General features: G+C 48.9%; 3 protein-coding genes across 6 annotated transcripts in view; all 3 read left to right on the forward strand.

The window, feature by feature from the left end:
- The window catches only part of LOC131091757 (collagen alpha-1(XXVII) chain-like), a 145,106-nt gene extending 139,541 nt beyond the window's left edge, over window positions 1-5,565 (forward strand). For 3 of the 4 annotated variants that reach the window (XM_058037984.1, XM_058037985.1, XM_058037986.1), the window contains 7 exons: window positions 238-264; window positions 450-515; window positions 886-1,054; window positions 1,217-1,326; window positions 2,055-2,273; window positions 5,113-5,235; window positions 5,341-5,565. In XM_058037984.1, the coding sequence (XP_057893967.1) occupies window positions 238-264; window positions 450-515; window positions 886-1,054; window positions 1,217-1,326; window positions 2,055-2,273; window positions 5,113-5,235; window positions 5,341-5,478 (852 nt within the window). In that variant the 3' untranslated portion in view covers window positions 5,479-5,565. Of the gene's footprint in view, window positions 1-237; window positions 265-449; window positions 516-885; window positions 1,055-1,216; window positions 1,327-2,054; window positions 2,274-5,112 lie in introns of all 4 variants that reach the window. The other variant, XM_058037987.1, reaches the window with a different exon arrangement.
- Window positions 5,566-9,167: 3,602 nt separating this feature from the next.
- On the forward strand, window positions 9,168-11,649 carry LOC131091976 (alpha-1-acid glycoprotein-like). The gene is made up of 6 exons (XM_058038389.1): window positions 9,168-9,309; window positions 9,937-10,079; window positions 10,290-10,360; window positions 10,751-10,855; window positions 11,044-11,144; window positions 11,429-11,649. The coding sequence occupies exons 1-6, from the start codon at window positions 9,199-9,201 to the stop codon at window positions 11,480-11,482; spliced, it is 585 nt and encodes a 194-aa protein (XP_057894372.1). The 5' UTR covers window positions 9,168-9,198; the 3' UTR covers window positions 11,483-11,649.
- A 2,378-nt stretch (window positions 11,650-14,027) lies between these two features.
- LOC131092037 (alpha-1-acid glycoprotein-like) lies at window positions 14,028-19,549 on the forward strand. The gene is made up of 6 exons (XM_058038508.1): window positions 14,028-14,129; window positions 15,011-15,150; window positions 15,734-15,807; window positions 17,078-17,188; window positions 17,932-18,035; window positions 19,405-19,549. The coding sequence occupies exons 1-6, from the start codon at window positions 14,028-14,030 to the stop codon at window positions 19,519-19,521; spliced, it is 648 nt and encodes a 215-aa protein (XP_057894491.1). The 3' UTR covers window positions 19,522-19,549.
- Window positions 19,550-20,751: the final 1,202 nt, after the last annotated feature.

Genomic DNA, 20,751 nt, shown 5'->3' on the forward strand with positions numbered 1-20,751 from the left:
CTCCCTCCCTGGAAATTATGGCTTAGCCCCATTCCTCACATGCAAAACCACGTGTGTGAATGCACCAGTGTTTCTTGTGCTTTGCTCCAAACCATCCCCAAGAGTTCTATGGAGACAGCATTGCTGCCTCTCTCACTTCTGTGCACTGGGGGGGATTTCAGAGGCCATGGCTGAATATCTGTGCAGCAGTGACTGAGCAGCCTCTGCCTGATGCCCCTTTTCTCCTCTGATTTCCAGGGACCACCAGGAGTTCCAGCCTCGTTTGTAAGTTGCCATTCTCTGTATGTTTGTTTGTAATGATGATCACAAGTCCTGCAGAGCTGCTGGGACCCTGCAGACACACACAGAGCAGTGCTTGAGCTGCAGCCTTAGACTGAGAAGTGTTTTCTTGCATCAGGGCATGCTCAGCTTCTAAAAATCTCAGTTTCCATCTTTTTCACCCCCACCAGCAGCAGGATGGCTTTGGGGCAGCTTTCCAGACCTTGATGGACTCCAACACTGCGCTCAAGAGAGAGGTACAGGGGGCATTTTTGTTTTTGCTTGGGCTGGAGACTGGGAATGGTCCCATCAGTGCTTTCTGTGTGTGCAGAAGGTTTATACAGAGCCCTGATTTGTCACTGTTCTAGTGGAATATCTGAAATTTATGCAGGCAAAGGTCCCGCTCTGTTGTATCATTGATTTGTGAAGCTGCAGACCTCCTGACTTTGCCATTGTGACTTTGCCAGCAATGTCCTGTTTGGGACAGCACAAGGCCTGTAGCTCACTGGCCCCAAGCCACCACAGCCTGTCTTTGACCACTGATTTTTCTCAAAATTATAGAAACCCTTGTACTTACAGCCCTCAGTGCCCCCAAGGCACCCCTGAGTTGCCTTTTTTTCTCTCCAGGGTTACCAACACCCAGACCTTCTCATGCTGGACCATGGAGGGGAGATCTTTAAGACTCTACACTACCTCAGCAACCTCATTCAGAGCATCAAAAGACCCCTGGGAACCAAGGAGAACCCTGCACGCATCTGCCGGGACCTCATGAACTGTGAACAGAAGATGACTGATGGTAGGAGGCCCCAGATGTGCAAAGGCTGCATCCCCCTCCACAGGGGCTGCTTCACACACTCTCCTTCCCTGGGACCAGTCACCAAGAAACCAAAACTGTCCTTTTGTCATTCTCAGCAAAGGTGAATTGTCCCTGTTAATCCCAAATCCTGCATTTCCTCAGGTACCTACTGGATTGACCCAAACCTTGGCTGCTCCTCAGACACCATCCAGGTCATCTGTAACTTCACCAACGGTGGCCAGACGTGTCTCAGCCCTGTCACTGTCTCCAAGGTAGGCCCAGCCCAGCCCCAGAGCAGCATTGCCCACTGACAAATATTGACACAGCCTGTGCTGTGCCAGGACACTGGACAGTGACCACAAGGACACAGCACACAGGCTGGGGGAGCATTGGGGTGACGCTCAGAGCTGCTCTCAGGAGTTCAAAAATACACCCAAGGCTCAAGACAATGCTCTGTGTTCCTGTGGTGTTTAATGAACTCAGAACCTTAATGTGACCAGTAATTTCACAAACAGGCTGCTCCCAAATCCTTTATTGACTTTTGACTTACGTTTGGGTCACTCTTGCAGTTTGTTCTCTGCCACCTGGAGATGTGAGGTCAGCCTAAATACACAACTTTCCAGTGAAGTTACTGCTGTGGGATTTTTGTTGAGGAAGTACCTGTACTAAAAATACAAACAGCAATATCTGGGCTCGTTTGCAGATGAACTGGAACCTGCTTTGCAAGTGTATTGAGTTTGAAGTTTACATTCTTTTCCTCCTGCTTAAAGACCTTCCAGTTTGTTCTGCAATGCAAAGGAACTGCTTTGCAGAACAAACTAGAAAGTTTGTGCCACAAAAACTTTCCAAAATGAGTTGGCATCTGGTCCCCATGCCCATATTGACATCAGACCCAGCTCTGGACAGGGGTGCAGAATGAAGCAGAGAACAGGGACCCCCTTTGCTCCCCACCCTCAGCCCCTGTGCAGGGTCTCCCCATGACCTCTCTGTCACCTTCCAGCTGGATTTCGACATCGGGAGAGTGCAGATGAACTTCCTGAGGCTGCTGAGCTCGGAGGTGGTGCAGCACATCACCATCCACTGCCTGAACACCTCTGTGTGGAGGGAGGGCTCCTCCGAGAGCCCCTCGGAGCGCGCCCTGCGCTTCAGGGCCTGGAACGGGCAGGTCTTCCAGGCCACGGGGCAGCTCAGGCCAGAGGTGGCAGCTGATGATTGCAAGGTATGTCGCTGTGAAGGAGGGAAAAAATAAATGGAGAGAAATGCCAGAGCCTGCCACTGTCATATTTTCTGAAAAATCCCTTCACTAGGGTTTCTTCTCCTGGGAAGATGAGAAGCCTCAGAGAATAAAACAATATTATCTCATTTGCTTCTCCCTGTTTTGCTGCTTTGGAGTGTGGTGTGGACATTGTTTTTACTTAATGACCAATCACCATCAGCTGTGTCGGACTTTGAGGAGTCAGTCACAAGTTTTTCATTATCATTCTTGTTAAGCCTTTTGTCTGTATCATTTATTCAACACTATAGTTTTAGTATAGAGTGAATAGAATAGAATAGAATAGAATAGAATAGAATAGAATAGAATAGAATAGAATAGAATAGAATAGAATAGAATAGAATAGAATAATAAATGAGCCTTCTAAAAATACTGAGATGAATAGAATAGAATAGAATAGAATAGAATAGAATAGAATAGAATAGAATAGAATAGAATAGAATAGAATAATAAATGAGCCTTTTAAGAACATGGAGAGATGAATAGAATAGAATAGAATAGAATAGAATAGAATAGAATAGAATAGAATAGAATAGAATAGAATAGAATAGAATAGAATAGAATAGAATAATAAATGAGCCTTCTAAAAATATTGAGAGAAATAGAATAGAATAGAATAGAATAGAATAGAATAGAATAGAATAGAATAGAATAGAATAGAATAGAATAGAATAATAAATGAGCCTTCTAAAAATATTGAGTGAAATAGAATAGAATAGAATAGAATAGAATAGAATAGAATAGAATAGAATAGAATAGAATAGAATAGAATAGAATAGAATAGAATAGAATAGAATAATAAATGAGCCTTCTAAAAATACTGAGATGAATAGAATAGAATAGAATAGAATAGAATAGAATAGAATAGAATAGAATAGAATAGAATAGAATAGAATAGAATAGAATAGAATAGAATAGAATAGAATATTGGCTTTCTAAGAACCTGGAGAAAATTAGAATAGAATAGAATAGAATAGAATAGAATAGAATAGAATAGAATAGAATAGAATAGAATAGAATAGAATAGAATAGAATAGAATAGAATAGAATATTGGCTTTCTAAGAACCTGGAGAAAATTAGAATAGAATAGAATAGAATAGAATAGAATAGAATAGAATAGAATAGAATAGAATAGAATAGAATAGAATAGAATAGAATAGAATAGAATAGAATAGAATAATAAATGAGCCTTCTAAAAATATTGAGAGAAATAGAATAGAATAGAATAGAATAGAATAGAATAGAATAGAATAGAATAGAATAGAATAGAATAGAATAGAATAGAATAGAATAGAATAATAAATGAGCCTTCTAAAAATATTGAGAGAAAGAGAATAGAATAGAATAGAATAGAATAGAATAGAATAGAATAGAATAGAATAGAATAGAATAGAATAGAATAGAATAGAATAGAATAGAATAGAATAGAATATTGGCTTTCTAAGAACCTGGAGAAAAATAGAATAGAATAGAATAGAATAGAATAGAATAGAATAGAATAGAATAGAATAGAATAGAATAGAATAGAATAGAATAGAATAGAATAGAATAGAATAGAATAATAAATTAGCATTCTAAGAACACCTCGTCCTGGGGACCCCTTGTGGCAAATACCACAAGAGCCCACTCTGGGGCTCCAGTGACATCTGTGTTGCTCATCCTACAAGGGAGAAGGGTCAGGTTTATCACTAATTTTCCAGTTCAGGATGCTATACAGCTCCTGTGAAGCAGAAAGCCTTCAAATAGAAAGCAAAAGATGAATTTTTGAAGTTCTTTGTCATGGACAGCAGCAGTTAAATGGCTCCCCGTGGATGGTGACCCTGGCTCTTGTCTGCTGCCACACAGAGTCAGGAGACACAGGGCTGCATTCAGGCTCACAGCATGTGGAGTTTGTCTTGGTGGTGCCACCCAAGCTCAGTAAAGGGTTAAAGGTTCCCCAAAATGCTCTCTAAACCCACCCCAGGCCTGCTCAGCCCAAGGGCCAGTCCTGTGTCTCACAGAGGGATTTCAGGCTCACACCTCATGGAACACATTCCTTTCCAGCAGGACTGACCCCCTGGTTCACCAGCTTTGTCCCCCTGATTTATTAAAAATATGGATATTGGACAAAAACTCTCTACCAGTTTAAAGTTAGAAAGTGAATGTTTATTGTGGGATAGCTCCCAAATACACACAACAATTTACAGGTGATTACAGAGTCCTTTTGTCTATACAGGTGTTGAATACCCAAAATACAAATACATATTCATTATTTCAGGACACCCCAGTCCCCGCCCTGTATGGTAATTAGTTCAAAAGCCATTAAACATGTGTAGCTTGTTCCTTGAAATGGGTTGGTGGTTCCTTCCATGGGGAGGGGTCCCACGATGAAGAAGTAAATGAAGTCTTTCTCCTTCTGATCTTTCTACCTTTTGCTAATATGACAAATGAACCCTTGGTAGAACTCCCATTCCCTGTCCTCAATTGTTTTCAGAACAGAGGAGGCCACAATTGTCTTATGTTCCTAAAAAGCTATTTATCAGTTTCTATATTCTTCATTATAAACCCAGCTAACCAAACATGGTGCTGACAAGCAATCAATTATTAGTTAACTACTAACTCTTACTAACTCTACAAGGGCTACCCATTTATTTTAAGTAACTCTGATAAAGCTTGTCTCAAACTTTAAGGAATTTAGAGATTTTAGAGGATTTCGATTAACTCCAATAAAGCTTATCTGAAACATTAAGGAATTTAGAGATTTTAGAGGAGCTTTCAGTTAATGTCTCACCCCTCCCCATGCAGATCAAGGACGGACGCTGGCACAGGACCCTCTTTTCCTTCCGGACCCAGGACCCTCAGCAGCTGCCAATTGTCAGCATCCAGAACCTGCCCCCCTCGCAGCCAGGACAGCAGTACCACCTCGAGGTTGGCCCTGTCTGCTTCCTCTGAACCCAGCTGTGGCACCAGGCTCTGAGCTCCATCCCCAGCCTGGCCTGTGCTCACAGGGGCTCTCTCTGCCCCCCTCTGCAGCAGGGACAGCTGGGCTGTGCCTTCTGGGCCAACTCCTGCTCCAGCTCTCCGAGAGCCCGCGATCTACTGAACTCTGCCAGTTGTTGGAAAAGGAGGAGGAACAAGGACGTGGGGGAAGCAGGCATCAGTCAGGAGTGAGCAGTGCAAAGGGATCAGGGGGCTGGGTGTTGTGGTTCCACACACACAAAGCTTTTTCCATGACCAAAGAAAACATTGAGAGAAACCTCAAGCGTCTCACAGCGCGTGGGGTTTTTTGTTCTTTCCCCCCCCTATCCACCCACCCACCCATTTTTGTCTGGTTCCTGAGTTACCAAATGTTCTTTCCATTGGAAAAAAAAAATGATTTAAAAAAAAAAAAATAGAGCTTCCCTCTCAGAGCTTGTTGCCTTCTGGACAGCCACGTGCTGCATCAGGTCTCCCAGGCGGAGCTGCAAGTTGAATCTGGCTGCTCTGTGTACAGGAAGCATTTTGATGTGCAATATTAGAAGAAACAAAATATATATATTATATTATTTAAAGCAAAAAGAAAAAGGAAAAAAAAAAAAAGAAAAAAAAAAAGCCAAGTTCCTCCTTCCATGAGTTTAATCAAGACTCCCTCTCAAGGTGAGGTGTTGGAGTAGGGGACAGTTAGGAAGAAAGGAAGGGGGAATGGAAAGAGGAGAGGGGAAGAGATTGGTGCTAAAATAGAGAGAGGGAATGGGCTCATCTGATTTGTTTCTACCTCTCACTGTGAAATCTCTGGTGCTCTTAAAAAAGTGTGTTATTTTATATATATGACTTTATTTAAGGTTGTGAAGGTGCTACAATGTCTTGCCACAGTCCCAAAAAAGAAAAAGCCCCATAGACTCATCTCTCTGGGAAGAGAGGAGATTATGTTCTACAGTTAAATCAAAGAAACAGCCACCTTACCTTAAAAGGGATCCTTCAGTGGCCATGGGTGTCAATAACACAACTCACACCACAGCCAGCATCACCTATGGGATAATTTGGTTTTTTTGTTCATCAGCACTTCACTGCTTTGGGAGAGGAGTGAGGGCCACAGCTCATCTGGAAGTGTTGAGCCTCAGAGAGCTCCTTTGGGGTTGGTTGGGTTGGGCTGTCCTGAGTTGCCCACAAGACTCCCTGGACTAAGCTCACGTTCAATCCCAGCTCTGCAACTCTTCCCTCAGCCCCTCTGTCAAGACTGACATGATGGTACCTTGTTTCAGAACCCAGCCAAGCTTGCCAGGGTTTTGTTCTGTTAAGTTTTGTAGAAATTTAGTCTCTATATGTAAATTTGGAGGATTTTTTTTCAAAGAGGATAATTATGGTAATCTTTAATTCTATATAAGGAATAATATTGATGTAATCAGAGCTGTACTGTATCAGAAACTTTTCAGTGCCTGTTTGGAGTTTTCATGTCTCATATGGACTATGGATTTTATTTTTTTGAGGGGAAAAAAATTATCTGTGAGTCTCTCTTTGTGTATTTTTTTTTGTTTGTTTTTTTTTTGTCACTACTGCCTGCTGGTTGGTTCCCAATCACCATCAGAACAGGTTAACAGGATCTGTCCCTAATACCTCGCCCTCTACGCAGCCCCTGCCAGAAATACCTCATCCCCAGGCCAGAATCACCACCACCCATCACTCACTGCCCCCTGCAACCCCCAGATCCCTCCATTTCTCATCCCATGCCATTGGTTTTGGGTTTTCTCAAGGCTGCAGTTACCATTTGTTCTCCTTAAAGCTTTTTTTTTTCTCTCCTTTTCTTTTTCCTTTTTTTTTTTTTTTAACTTTAAATAAATATTTAAAACTGAGGCAACAGAACAGGACTGGAATGGTTTGGTTTTTTGTTTTCTTCATAAGAAACTAGGTGGGAAAGAGGTGCAGAAACACCCCATTTCCCAGAGGTTGCCCTAAATGATCTGAGGAGGCAAACCCACACCCCAAACCTTCCTGTGATGCCAAATGCACAAAATTGGGATCCCCTGGGCTCCCAACTGCTGTGACACATCCCTGTCCCCATCCTGCCATGGTGCTGGGGAGCAAGGAGGGAAAAAAAGAAGATAAAGGAAAAGAAGAAAGAAAAAGAAAGAAAAAGGAGGGAAAATAAAAAGAGGAGAGGAGAGGAAAAGGAAAAGGAAAAGGAAAAGGAAAAGGAAAAGGAAAAGGAAAAGGAAAAGGAAAAGGAAAAGGAAAAGGAAAAGGAAAAGGAAAAGGAAAAGGAAAAGGAAAAGGAAAAGGAAAAGGAAAAGGAAAAGGAAAAGGAAAAGGAAAAGGAAAAGGAAAAGGAAAAGGAAGAAAAAGAAGGGAAAATAAGGGGGAAGGAAAGGAAGAAAAAGAAGGGAAAATAAGGGGGAAGGAAAGGAAGAAAAAGAAGGGAAAATAAGGGGGAAGGAAAGGAAGAAAAAGAAGGGAAAATAAGGGGGAAGGAAAGGAAGAAGAAAAAAAGAAAGAAAAAAAGAAAGAAAAAAAGAAAGAAAAAAAGAAAGAAAAAAAGAAAGAAAAAAAGAAAGAAAAAAAGAAAGAAAAAAAGAAAAAAAGAAAGAAAGAAAGAAAGAAAAAAAGAAAGAAAAAAAGAAAGAAAAAAAGAAAGAAAAAAAGAAAGAAAAAAAGAAAGAAAAAAAGAAAGAAAAAAAGAAAGAAAAAAGGAAAGAAAAAAGGAAAGAAAAAAGGAAAGAAAAAAGGAAAGAAAAAAAGAAAAGAAAGAAAAAAAGAAAGAAAAAAAGAAAGAAAAAAAGAAAGAAAAAAAGAAAGAAAAAAAGAAAGAAAAAAAGAAAGAAAAAAAGAAAGAAAAAAAGAAAGAAAAAAAGAAAGAAAAAAAGAAAGAAAAGTTGGGCTGGGGTGCAAAGGAGGAGGGGGAAAACTACGGGAGAGAAAAGAGGAAAGACGAGGGCAACAGCAGGGGGGAGGGGGCAAAAAAAGCGGGCAGCAAATGGAAAGAAGGAAGTAAAATGAAAAAAATCCTGTTTTTTGGGGGCAAAAAGCGGCGGAGCTGCCTTGGCCGGGGCAGATTGCGACAGCAGCGCCGGGAAGGGGCAGAGCCGACCCTGCCCAGCCCCGCTCGGCCCTTCCCGGCACGGCCCGGCTGGGGCTGCCCCGAACCCGGCTGGGTCATTGTCCCACCCCGAGCCGCCGGGATGGAGCAGCTGCTGAGCACAGGGGGAAAGCAAAAATGTGTAATTAATTAATTAATCACCACGCTTAATTGCGATGCCAACATTAGAGGAGCTGCACGGCGCTGTTAGACAGGGAGATGCTGCATTTAAAGAAGTGGTAATTTATGATTTTTAAAAGGTCTGAGCCTAATTTATAGTTTTTAAAAGAAAAGAAAAAAGAGAAAAGGTCCGTGCCCTCTGCACTGATGGGTTCCCTGCCTCTTGGCCAAGGAAGCCCCCATGGACTCCCCAAGGCACACCTGAGCCCTTGTGCAGCCCCTGTGCCACCAGGTGAGTGTGCACCAAAGCTCTCAGAGCTGCCAGCAGCCATCTCCACCAGGGTTCCTTTGCCCTGTGAGGGAATGCCATGTCCTGCTGCCCTCGGTGTCCCCAGGCTCTCCAAACACACCTGAAGCTGCCGAGCGCTTTGCCAGGCACCCACAAAATTAATTGCAGTTTCTGAGAACAAAAGCCTGCATCGGGGAAGCATGAGGCTGGGGCAAGGGGGGGCTGTTTCCCCCTTTTGTGCTGGAGAAATCCAAGATTTTGCAAGTTGGATTTCCTCCACCTGCTGTTGCCTCAGGCCTGAGCAAACAGCCCAGCAGCGGAACGGGGACGTTGGTGCTGGGGATGCCCAGCCTTGCTGGCAGCCCTATATAAGGCACAGAGCCGAGCTGGCAGAGCAGGAGATCCTGTGCATCTCCTCCTGCACAGCCAGGAGATGTTGGCCACCCTCATCCTCCTCCTGGGGCTGCCCCTGGCCCTGGCCACCGAGCCCCAGAGCTGCTCCCCGCTCGTCCCCGTCACCTTCAACGGCAGCACCGTCCCTCAGGTAAGCCCTGCCTCAGCCAAGGCACCATCCTCTCCCTTCCTGTCAGCCCCCAGCCCTCGTGGACACAGGAGAAGGTCATGGGAGAACCATGTGTTTATCTCATTGCCTGTCCATGCTTGTTTTCCTAAAAAAATCCAGAGTGCTGCACAGGGACGGCACCCCTTCCCTGCGAAGCCTTGCAGCTCTGCACCCATAATCTCATGACCAGGCTTTTCTGGGGATTCCTGCTTCCATCTCCCAGCCAGCCAGGCTGGGCAGCACCATCCCAATGCCTCACCACTCTATTTTAAGTCCTTCAAGTGGTGGTGGCTCAGGTCAGGAGTCTCCATCCGCAAACCCTTCACTGCATAAACAGAACCGAATCTCTCGGGAGGTTTTAATGGGAGGAAAGCAATGACAGCCTGGCCTGGAGCAGGAGAAACAGCACTGCAGAGAGAACTGGCCATGCTGGGAGCTGGAGCAGTGCCTCAACAGAAAGGGGACAAAGCCCAGGGACCCTCACCAAGCCTGGATCCCACCCAACCCCTGCTCCTGGGACTCAGACACAGCCTCTGGTTCCACTCACGGGTGCCTGGGGGTGAACCTGGCACAGCCCCCCAACCTCCCCCTCTCTGCTCCCCTCTGCAGCTCCTGGGACAGTGGTTCTACATCGCTGGTGCCTCCAGGTACCCCCCTCACCTGGCAGAGCTGACAGCAGTGACATTCGAGGCGTTTTCCTTCTCTCCTGGCAGCCACGAGGACGAGCTCAACATCACGGAGATCATCAGGATGTAAGGACAGGGATTCATGCCCTGAGCTGGCTCGCCCATCCCCGGGGCATTTCCACCCTCTGGGCTGAGACACCCCACAAATTCAGGGCTGGAGAGCAGCTGTGCCTCATTTATGGAAGCTCTGCAGCCCTGCTCATGTCCCAGATCCCTCAGGTTTGCTTGGGGCAAGCTGGGGGGGGATGTGCTGCCTCTGACCTCTCTGCCCCACAGGAATGAGACCTGTGTGGTGAGGAACTTCAGCAAGATCCAGGTCTTCCAGGAGAACTCCACCCTGGTGCATGGTAAAGCTCCACTGGGATGGGATGGGATAATGGGGTGGAATGGGATAATGGGGTCATGGGGATGGGGATGGAATGGGAATGGGATAATGGGGTGGAATAATGGGATAATGGGGTGGAATAATGGGATAATGGGATAATGGGGGACTCAGCCAGCCCTTGAACCCTCCTGCTTCTGCCCCCCAGTATGTGGCCCCCTGAGCCTTTTACACCTAAAATCACATCTGGAGGTGGGGAAATAAATTTCTTCCCCCACCCAGCACATCTATGGCAGCACTGTGGGACCAGAGTGGTCCCCACTGGGATGAGGGGCAAGGATGGAAGGTGATGAGGGGCTCAGCATGGGGTGGATCCTCACCACTGGGGAAATCTCACTCTCTCCATCCCTCGCAGTTGATGATAACGGGGTGGCTTCAACGGCCAGACTGATCCAAAGTGACAAAGACCTGCTGATCCTGAACCACATCAACATTGACTCCCCAAATCTGAGTCTCTCAGGTGAGCAGATCAAGGGCCATGGACATCTTCAGTGCTCACAAGCAGGGCAAAAAGCCCCTTTTCCCTTTGTACAGAGAGGGGAAAGATGGGAACGGGCAGTGAGCTCCCCATCTGCCCTACAGGGATCACCCAGGAGCAAAGAACCCTAAAACTCCATTTCCTTCCCTCCCTTTCCATTTCTCTGACAGCACGGACACCCAACGTGAGCAAGGAGCACCTGGAGGAGTTCAAAGCCCACCTGAGGTGCCTGGGCTTCACTGAGCAGGAGGTGTTCCACGCTTCCACAGAGGTACCAACCCCTCGTGGCTGGGCGAGCCCCAGGCCAGGCTCTGTTCCCAGCTGGGATGGGGCTCTGGGGGATTTTGTGAGTTTAGTCCCTCACAGCACAGCTTCCCTGCTGGGCATCCCCACTCCCCCTGAGCCCCCAGCCATTCCTGGGGTTTGGGGTGAACCCCAAGAGCTGAGATCTCTCCCAAGAGCTCATCTCTCCCCTCCCCCAGAGCTCATCTCTCCCCTCTCCCAGAGCTCATCTCTCCTCTCCCCCTGGAGCTGACATCTCTCCTCTCTCCCCAGCACGCCTGTCCCCTGCCCAGGGGTGAAGACAATGCAGATCCTCAGCTGGGGTAACCCCATGGACCGGGTCAGCTGCTCCATCCTCATCCTCCTGCAGCCCCAGCACAGCCTCAGAACCTCCTATCCTATTTATCCCATCCATGTTTTGGTTTTTCCTCCTGCACTAAACACCCGGTTTCACTGTTCTCACGAGCCCAAAATAAACTCCTGTGTTTCACCCACTGGCTGCTCCTGCTCCATCTCCTCTGGGACACCCTCCATGCCCTGCCCGTGGTGCTGCATCCAAACCCACCCAGGGATGTGAAATGCTCCAGACAGAACCCAGCCAGGGCCAAGGGTGGCAGTGGGCACTGGGGCACAGCCCTCAGCCAGCTCTGGGGTGCCAGGGCACCCTCCCAGCCTCAGACATTGGGACAGGAGCCCCCAGCCCTGAGGGTGACACAGGAACCTGCAAACCCCCCGAGCCTCCCCCACCACAGCACTGCCAGCGCCTCAACATCCCCACCCTCCATTCCCAAACCCCACAAGGCTCCATCTACACCAATCTCATCTCAAACTACAATTTTTTACCTTTTTCTGATTCTCCTTACCCCACTGCAGAGGGGTGTGGGGCGGCTGAACAAGCAGCTGCACCATAACACCATCAGTTATTCTGCCAAGGGTAATTTCCAGAAGAAATCCCCATAAAGTTAAAAAAGTAAAATTCATGCATTGGACATAAACCGTGTCCTATTTTTCTTTTTTTGCCTTGTACTAAATCATTGCAAATAGTGACTCTTTTGAGAGTAACAGCCCAGTGAATGGGAAATCAGTGACAAGGATTCTTATTTTAGCATAAGGAAAGGTAAGTTAACTCTCAGATAAAATCATCCAGGGAAGAACAATTACCTGCCAGCATAGAATTAGTTCCTACTTTTCCAAAACCATCTCTTCTTTAAGGAATTGACTGGGCTGAGAAATCCAGAGGATGACAATTCCTTGTTCACGTCTTTCCCGGTACAGCTCTGGTGACAAGAGGTGACACTGCCCCTTCCCCTGGTGTCCCTGAGGAGGGAAAGGGGAGAGGATGGGGGAAACCAACACCCAGAGCCAGAGCAGAGTGCTCAGGGAGGCTCCAGAGAGGAAAAGGCACAGCAAATGCCAGGGAAACAGGACCTGCCTGACACACAGGGACAGCAGCAGGACAGGGAGGGACAGGAGCTGCCCTGGGGATGTGCCCAACAGGACAGGGGTGACCCCTGAGACCCATAAACACCACTTTCAATGCCAGTTGTGGCAAGGACAGCAAAAGCACCTTCTCTTCAAAGCCCCCTTGTGTGGAATTGCAGGCAACCCCAACAAGGGAAGAGATGAGAATCTTGACTCTGTGTTTCAGAAGGCTGATTAATTATTTTATTATATATATAAATTATAAATATAATTTTCTTTTAATATTATATATATATAATGATATATTAAAACTATACTAAAAGAGTAGGAGAAAGGATTTCATCAGAAGGCTAGAAAGGAAAGGAATGATAATAAAATTTTGTGACTGCTCACTGCCTCGACAGACACAGGTGGCTGTCATTGGTCACCAAGTAAAAACAATTTCCCATGCTGGGTAAACAATTCTCCAGATCACATTCCAAAGCAGCAAAACATGAAGCTGAAGCTTCTCAGGAGAAAAGATCCTGGCAAAAGGATTTTTCATAAAATATGTCTGTGACACCCTTGGGCTTTGCCTGAGACTGGGGAGGGGGGTCTGCAGCCAAACCAGCTCTGGGAGAGGATGCACACCTGAACAGCAGAGCAAAAGGTGACTACAGCAGCTGCTCAGGGGGGAAATGGGCAGATTTAGGGCAGGTTGGAGTTTAAATGCAGTAACTGCATCACCAGCTGTGGTATCCACATGCCCTCTGAACAGAGAGGAGCTGTGAGACAAGCAGAGAAGAAGGAAAATACAATTCTTACTTCTCTTGCTGTGCCTGTGTTGTGTCAAAGTAGAATGCAATGGGATAATGGGATGCAATATGGAGATTGTTTACCCACAGTGAGGATGTTTTGTGCCCTTGGCTTATCAGGGCCAGGTGTGTGTGTGGACTGTCACAGGACAGACACCAGAGAATCAGAGATGAGTGCAGCGTGAGCAAGGGTGAGTGCAGGGCAGATTCAGTTTAGATACAAGGTACATAGTATATCATAATAAAGCAATTAATTAGCCTTCTGATGATGGAGTCAGATGCATCATCCTCTCTCCCCTTTGTCCGAGTCTCCTTTGATTTGCAATACCCAACCTACTGATTGATTCGCAATAACCAGCCCATTGATTTACAATCACCAGCTTATCGATTTGCAATCGCCAGCTCACTGATTCATAATAACCAGCTGATTGATTCGCAATACCCAGCCTATCGATTGATTCATCCCGCTCCCATCGCAGCCCCATCCCGGCCGGGGCGGGCGCCGAGCCCGAGGCTCCCCCGGGCACCGCTTGCGACACCGGGGCGGATCCGGCCGGGCCCATCCTGTCCCCTCCCAGCAGAGCCGGCCCCGCCTGTCTGTCTGTCTGTCTGTCCGTGTGTCTGTCTGTCTGCGTGTCCGTGTGTCCCGCACAGCCATGGGCCCGGCGCTCGCCGCCGTCCTGGCGCTGGCTGCGCTGCTCCCCGCGGATGCGCTGCCCTGCGGAGCGCAGCGCCCGGACAGCGACACGGCCTCCAAGGTAGGGGGGAACCGGGGCTGGGGCTGCCCCCGCCCGCTGCCAGCCTGGGGGCTGTGCGGAGCCTCGCTGTGCCCCCGGGGCCGGGCACAGCCCCACCGTGTGCCCCCGGGGCCGGGCACAGCCCCACCGTGTCCATGGGACAGGGAAAAACCCACCGTGTCCATGGGACCGGGCACAGCCCCACCGTGTGCCCCGGGAAAGGGAAAACCCACCGCGTCCATGGGACCGGGCACAGCCCCGCCGTGTGCCCCTGGGACAGGGAAAAACCCACCGTGTGCCCCTGGGACAGGGAAAAACCCACCGTGTCCATGGGACCGGGCACAGCCCCACCGTGTCCATGGGACAGGGCACAGCCCCACCGTGTGCCCCTGGGACCGGGCACAGCCCCACCGTGTCCGCGGGACCGGGCACAGCCCCGCCGTGTGCCCCTGGGACAGGGAAAAACCCACCGTGTCCATGGCACCGGGCACAGCCCCACCGTGTGCCCCTGGGACAGGGAAAAACCCCGCCGTGTGCCCTCTGCTTCCCCGAGGTACTGCCGGTGAAACACCTGCAGCAAACGGGAAAAGTTTGGTGTCCAAAACACCTGGAATGAACCCGTTTCTTCACGTTCCCAGCAGTGACCTCAAAACAAGGCGGGTGGGTTGGGTGGTTTTGGGTGGGAATCGCCTGCGATAAAGCCGGGCTGTGCTGTCCCTGCCGGTGCCGGCACCCTTCCCAACCCCCACACCCAGCTGGTTTTTTCCACTTGCAAATATTTCACCTTATTGCCGCCAACTCAAGAGCCCGAGCGGAATACCCGCGAATATCAATTTTGCCCCGGGGAGGGTGGAAATCCCAGGGTTTCTCCTGCAAACTCTCCTGTCCCTCCCTCCCCACAGCTGCCGGGCACCTGGCTGTACGTGGCAGGGGCTGCCCAGTTCCCCCAGCACCAGGTGGAGATGCTGCTCATCGACCACGCCTTGCTGCGCCTGGAGCCGGGGCCGGGGCAGGAGCTGCTCATCAGCCACTTCGTGGCCGTGTGAGATGCGGGCCCTGCACCCCGAACCCATCCCCGCCCTGCTGCTGCCCTGAAATCCTCCAGCACAAAACGCCAGCGCGGTTCCAGAGTGGTTTCTCCAAAAGGAGTCGCTCCTGCCTGCTCTGTGCACCCTCTCCCTCGTCCCCTTTATTTACTATTTATTTCAACAGATCAAACAGGTTCAGACAAGTTTTGCAGGGCACAGAGGTCTCACGGGCACCGAGCCCTGCAGGCAAGGACAAGACCTTTCCCCAAGTCCCTGTGCCGTGGCTGCTGACCCTGCCAGGCACCAAAGCCTGTTCCCCCACAGGGTCAGAATTTCAGGGGATGAATTTTTCTGCGCCAACACAGGCAGCGCTTTGAGGTTTCAGTGATTTCAGGGTGGAAAACGCCTGAGCGCCAAGGGGTGGGCGAGCAATGGCAGGGCTGGGACCGTGAGCTGCCACTGGAGGGACAGAAACGCCTCGATTACAACAGCGAGAGGAATTAACCCTGAGGAGGAGGCGAGAGGTGCCCGGGGCGGGGCTGGGGCTTTGCTGCTCCTTCCACACAACAGCATCGCCCCCTTGCCCTCTCTCTCCAGCGGGGACCAATGTTACACCCACAACCTGACCTACCTGGAAGTCACCGCCGGTAACGCCACCCTGGTGAAGAACGGTGAGTGGCACGGAAGGGGTTAACAGCCAGCCCACGGTTTCAGACACACAAAGGGCCCATTTCCCCGTTTTACATTATCTGATGTGTTTTATCCCAGAGTCTCTGCCTGTTTGAAGCCTCGGTGGGCTCCAAACCCAGGGGCACCCAGGTTATTCCTGCCCCTGGGGGCACCAGGAATAAAGGGGATAGAGGGACCCAGCCCAGAATTGTGATACCCCAGAGCTGTGTACCTGATGGGATTGCAAGGTGGAAATCCTGTTAAGGATATTGTGAGGCTAACACAGGGAGCAGTTGGTTATACTGCTCATTTATTTGCTATTCTAGTAATTTTAGATTACTACAGTAGCAAATAACACAGAGAGAAGTTGGTTATACTGCCCATTTATTTGCTATTGTAGTAATTTTAGATATTAGCCTTACTAGTATTGGTGTTGTAACTTAGCTTTAATGTCTTACTGGCCTTTCTGATATCCATAAATGTAGGCACAGATGCTTTATGCTTTCAGGTAAGCACTTTGTGTCAGAGACCACAGAAATGAAGGGAATTTGATAAAGGTTTTCATGAGTGCTTTAGAGAAATTAATAATTTGTTAGCTTTAAGCAAAACCGATTGCTCACAAAAATAAGAAAAAATACTCTCCTAATATTATGGTTCCTATATAAGAGCATCCAGAACACTACTATTTTAGAAATGGGCAGATGAAGAAACTCAGAAATGCTGCTCCTGGGGCAGCCCAGGGTCACAGCCCTGCTCTGCAGCCACATAAACTCCCAGAGCAAAGCTGTGCCAGGAGCCAGCCTGCTCCCATCCCTGCAGGAGAGCCCCATCCTGTTTGTGAAGTGATTTCACAATCCCTCGGGGGCAGGAGGGAACACCCAGGGCAGGTTTCAGGGATTAAGGAAGCCTCTGGTTCTGAGCTCTTCCTCCTTGCTGGGGAAGTGGGGTGAGCCAGTCTGGGGTGGGAACTACAGCCCCTGGGACACAATTGCACTGACCCCTCACACCCTGAGTCCCAGCACACCCCATCCCAACAGCAGGACAGGAGATGAGCAACTTTGGCTCTTTCACACCCCAGCCCCATTTTTAAGAAATACAATTTATATAAACCAAGAGCCAAAAGAATCACCCTATTTCAGGACATTTTTCTTCACCTGCTACTGGAAGCTGAATCCCAGGGACTACTGACACTGCCACACCTGGATCTTATTGCTGCTGCAGCACTGCAAATCTGAGTTATTGTGTGTTCTGTCTGTGTCTGTTCTCTCCAAGCCATGACCCAGCAGACTGAGGGGATGCTGATGAACACGAGCTCTGAAAACCTCTTACTCATCCAGTACCAAATGCAGAGGGAAAGGACCTATTTGGGGCAGTATCTGTATGGTATGGAGCTCCATCCTAAAGTCATTTAAAGCTATCATGGCACACCCACACAAAGTTATCAACTAAAGCCACACGGCAGCTTGGTCTCACCAACAGTGACTTCCCTGAGACCAACACTCCAGGGGTCAGGGGATTTGCAAACCCCATTAAACCCCACATCTCTTGGCAGAGCAGGAAAAGCAAGTTAAAAACCAAGCCCACTTACAGCATAAATATTCAAAGAACAGGAAGCAAACACAATTCAGCATTGATATCATTGTAAAATCTCAATATTTGCAAGCCAACCATGATGTTTCAGTATTTACCTCCCAGGGCAGAGCATGTGGCTTTGCAGTGCTAAAGCTGATCAGATTTAACCACAAACCCATAAAGCAGCAGTTTTGACCCTAAGAGGGTTCCCCATCGCCTTGCCACGCTGCAAAGCAGTTGCTTAAGAGATTTTGAAAGCACAGATAGAAAACTGCCTCCATATTCCACCTTGGTCTCTCCTGACGCTTCAGGAGTATTAAACCATCCTGCAACCCCTTTAAGCATGCAGAAGCAGAGTTTTTTGGGAGAGGGTTAAGGGAGAGATGCCCAGGGTTGGTTTTGTTCAGGTGGATTCACTGTGAAGGTGAGGGACCCCCACACAGAGCACACCCACTGCAAGCACTGCTGGGGAAGGGGAGCAGCAAGGACAGGGACACCAAGGGCTGTGCTGAGGCCACCAGGCCACATCTAACAGCTGACACATCCTCCCCCAGCCAGGAACCGGAGCCTGAGCACGGCAGAGCGGGAGGAATTCGAGCAGCACGCCGAGTGCCTGGGGCTGAGGGCAGAGCAGATCGTGTACGCGCCCTGGAAAACGGTACTGAGCACCCTGAGCCACCAAAACCACCAAGAATCACCAAAACCACCTCCAGGCAGGGCTGCAGGAGCCCAGCTGCACCCCCAGCTCCCAGCTGGGCTCTCAGAGACATTTTCAAGATGTTGGAAATTATTTAGGGGGTTAAATCATCACAGGCTTGCTTCAACCGAGGTTTGAAATAGCTGCCCTAAAGCAAATGCCTGCACTGAGCATCTCCTCTGGCAGCCCTGCTAACAGCCTGCCATCCCTGCCAGGGGAAAAGGCAAGGGAGTTTTGCCCTGAAGTTACTGGTTTTGCCTTGAAATCCCTGGTTTTGCTCCCTAGCAAGGGCCAGCTGCCCCAGAAGCTGCAGAAAGGGCAGGAGGCCCCAAGGATTTTTTCCTTCAGGTTTTCCACCAAAACATTAACCAGGCCCATTTTTCACTCTGCCACCAGATTTAAGACATTTTATCCTGCAAATAACCCAGACCTTGAGTCAGCTTGGCAGGGGCTCCTGTTTGCAAAGTGAAGGAGAAGAACATCTTACCCTTGCTGCTCTGTGCTGGTCACCCGCTCACCCACATCTGCAGGCTCTGGGTTCTCAGAGGTGCCCAAACCCACTCCAAGCCACCAGGCTGGATCCAACGTTGTCCCCAACACCTCTCCAGCCTCAAGAGCTGCTTTTAAACCTGCCCCAGGCGATCAGGGGAATGGAGGATAGGACAGAGGGTGGAACCCTGGGAATGGGGCTGCACCTGGGGCAGGTCTCCTCTCCAATTTAGCAAACAAGCAGCACCTGGGAGGCAGAGCCCAGCTCCTCTACATTAACTGCACACAGCTGGGGACTGGGGGGGGTTGCAGTCTCTGGATCACATTTAAATTTGGGCAACGTGAGGGGAATTGATCAGGACTGTCTGTGCTTACAAGTTCTGGTGCAATTGGAGTTGGCAGTTACTGGCCAAAGTAAGCCACTGCACCTGAGGAGTAAAAAACCAACTAAACAAACACAGAAAACATTTTGGGGGCCTTTGTGATCAGGCTGAAGGAGGTGGATGTGAGCAGAGTACAGGAGCAGCCTCACAAAGCCCCTGTCAGCTGCAGGCATTAACAGAACCACAAGGTTTTTACTTATTTCCCCCAAAGTCTGAGTTCTCCCTTTCCTTCAGAGCACACATAGCCCAGCTTTGCCCCAGAAACTTTTTCCTCTTTCCAGCACAGGCCTGGAAAGTGGCACCAGCAGGAGCTGAGTGCCTGGGCAAGCATTGACTGTGCCTTGGATAGGACAGGGAATCAGCTAAAAGGGGAGAGGAAAATTTCTTCTTTCTTGAGTAAATTCTCTGTTGCTGGCAGCTTGGCAGATTCACTGCCCCTGTTTCTGTTGCTTTGACAGGAGGTGTGTCAAGTGAAAGCAGCCGAAGGCAGCAGCAGCCCCCACCCAGAGCCCGGGGCTGCATCCACAGCATCCCCTGCCCCAGGCACCCCCGGGCCTGGCACTGCAGGGAACTGACCCCACACAGGCCAATAAACCTTCCCTTCAAATTAGACACTGTTTGGTGCCCGTTCTTTGAGAGAAAATGGTTCTGAAGATTTGCAAAAAGAGAACAAACAGCCAATTCACGTTGCGTGTCATCCAGCCCCGAGCTGGGAGAGTCAGCCTGGAGCTGCCCTCTGAGCCTGGAAAAGTGCTCAGCCAAAAAGCAGCGCTGCAATGCAGCAGTAAGAGAGACCAGCCAGGAGAGGGCAATCACTGACTATTTTAAACAAGCAAACCACGCATTTCAGGAGTAACTGGGATGTAGGGAAGGTGGAAACTGAGCTGGACCTGCGCAGCCTGAGGAAAAGGGGGTTCAGCTAAAAGGGAGCACCCAGTTCTCCTGACAGCTGACTGCCAGGAGGGACAGATGTTCCTGCCCAAAGCCTCTGGACTAGGCAAGTGCTCCCTGCTCATGTCCATCCACAGCTTGGTTTGCACACCGTGTCTGACACTGACAAATTACCCCCTGCCAGAGGGAAGGGGTGCTAACCCCACCCAGCCTGGATTTTTAGTTTTCAGAGAAAACATCACAATTCCTCATTTCTCAGCAAGCTCAACACCCAGGAGATGAGAAGTGCCAAGGATGACGTTGCTGTCCGTGCCTCCAGCACACCCCTGCACTCATCAGGCTCCTCATACAGCCCTTATCCCAGCCCCAGAGTGGGGACAGCACCATCACTGCCATTGTAAAATGGGCAGGTGTAACCAGAGACTGCTGCTGCTGCATGGCTGGAGAGTAATTCTGTCTCAGCTCTTAATTAAGCACTGAAAATATCTCTCTTCCTTAAAAAAGAAGAAAATGAGAGAAGCCAGAGGGAAGGCTGCAATGAGCTCTGTGACTCCCCCTGGAGCTCCAGGGTGCTCTGTCCAGCTGCCTTTACCAGGCAGAATTTCAGTGTTAAGCCTTTGGAGAGACTGCTGAAGCAAAAATTAATTTTACAAGGTCACAGAATCATTAAGGTTGGAGAACACTCCAAGGTCAAGTCCAACTTGTGACCAATTCCCCCCCTTGTCAACCAAAGCAGAGCACTGAGCACCACTCCAGTCACTCCTTGGACACTTTCCATGGGTGGGGGCTCCACCACCTCCCTGGGCAGCCCCTTCCAATCTTGACAAATCTTTCAGTGAAGAAATTCCTCCTGATGTCCAGTCTGAACCTCCTCTGGCACAGCTTGAGGCCATCCCTCTCCTGCTGCCCCTTGT

This window comes from Melospiza georgiana, chromosome 20, assembly GCF_028018845.1.
Source record: "Melospiza georgiana isolate bMelGeo1 chromosome 20, bMelGeo1.pri, whole genome shotgun sequence".
Lineage (NCBI taxonomy): Eukaryota > Metazoa > Chordata > Aves > Passeriformes > Passerellidae > Melospiza > Melospiza georgiana.

Excerpts from the sequence above, each read along its gene's own strand:
- LOC131091976 (XM_058038389.1), top strand. The coding sequence starts at position 9,199 with ATGTTGGCCACCCTCATCCTCCTCCTGGGGCTGCCCCTGGCCCTGGCC. Across the intron at positions 10,080-10,289 it reads ATCACGGAGATCATCAGGAT|GAATGAGACCTGTGTGGTGA; the intron begins GTAAGGACAGGG and ends TCTGCCCCACAG. Across the intron at positions 11,145-11,428 it reads TGTTCCACGCTTCCACAGAG|CACGCCTGTCCCCTGCCCAG; the intron begins GTACCAACCCCT and ends CTCTCTCCCCAG.
- LOC131092037 (XM_058038508.1), top strand. The coding sequence starts at position 14,028 with ATGGGCCCGGCGCTCGCCGCCGTCCTGGCGCTGGCTGCGCTGCTCCCC. Across the intron at positions 15,151-15,733 it reads ATCAGCCACTTCGTGGCCGT|CGGGGACCAATGTTACACCC; the intron begins GTGAGATGCGGG and ends CTCTCTCTCCAG. Across the intron at positions 18,036-19,404 it reads TGTACGCGCCCTGGAAAACG|GAGGTGTGTCAAGTGAAAGC; the intron begins GTACTGAGCACC and ends TTGCTTTGACAG.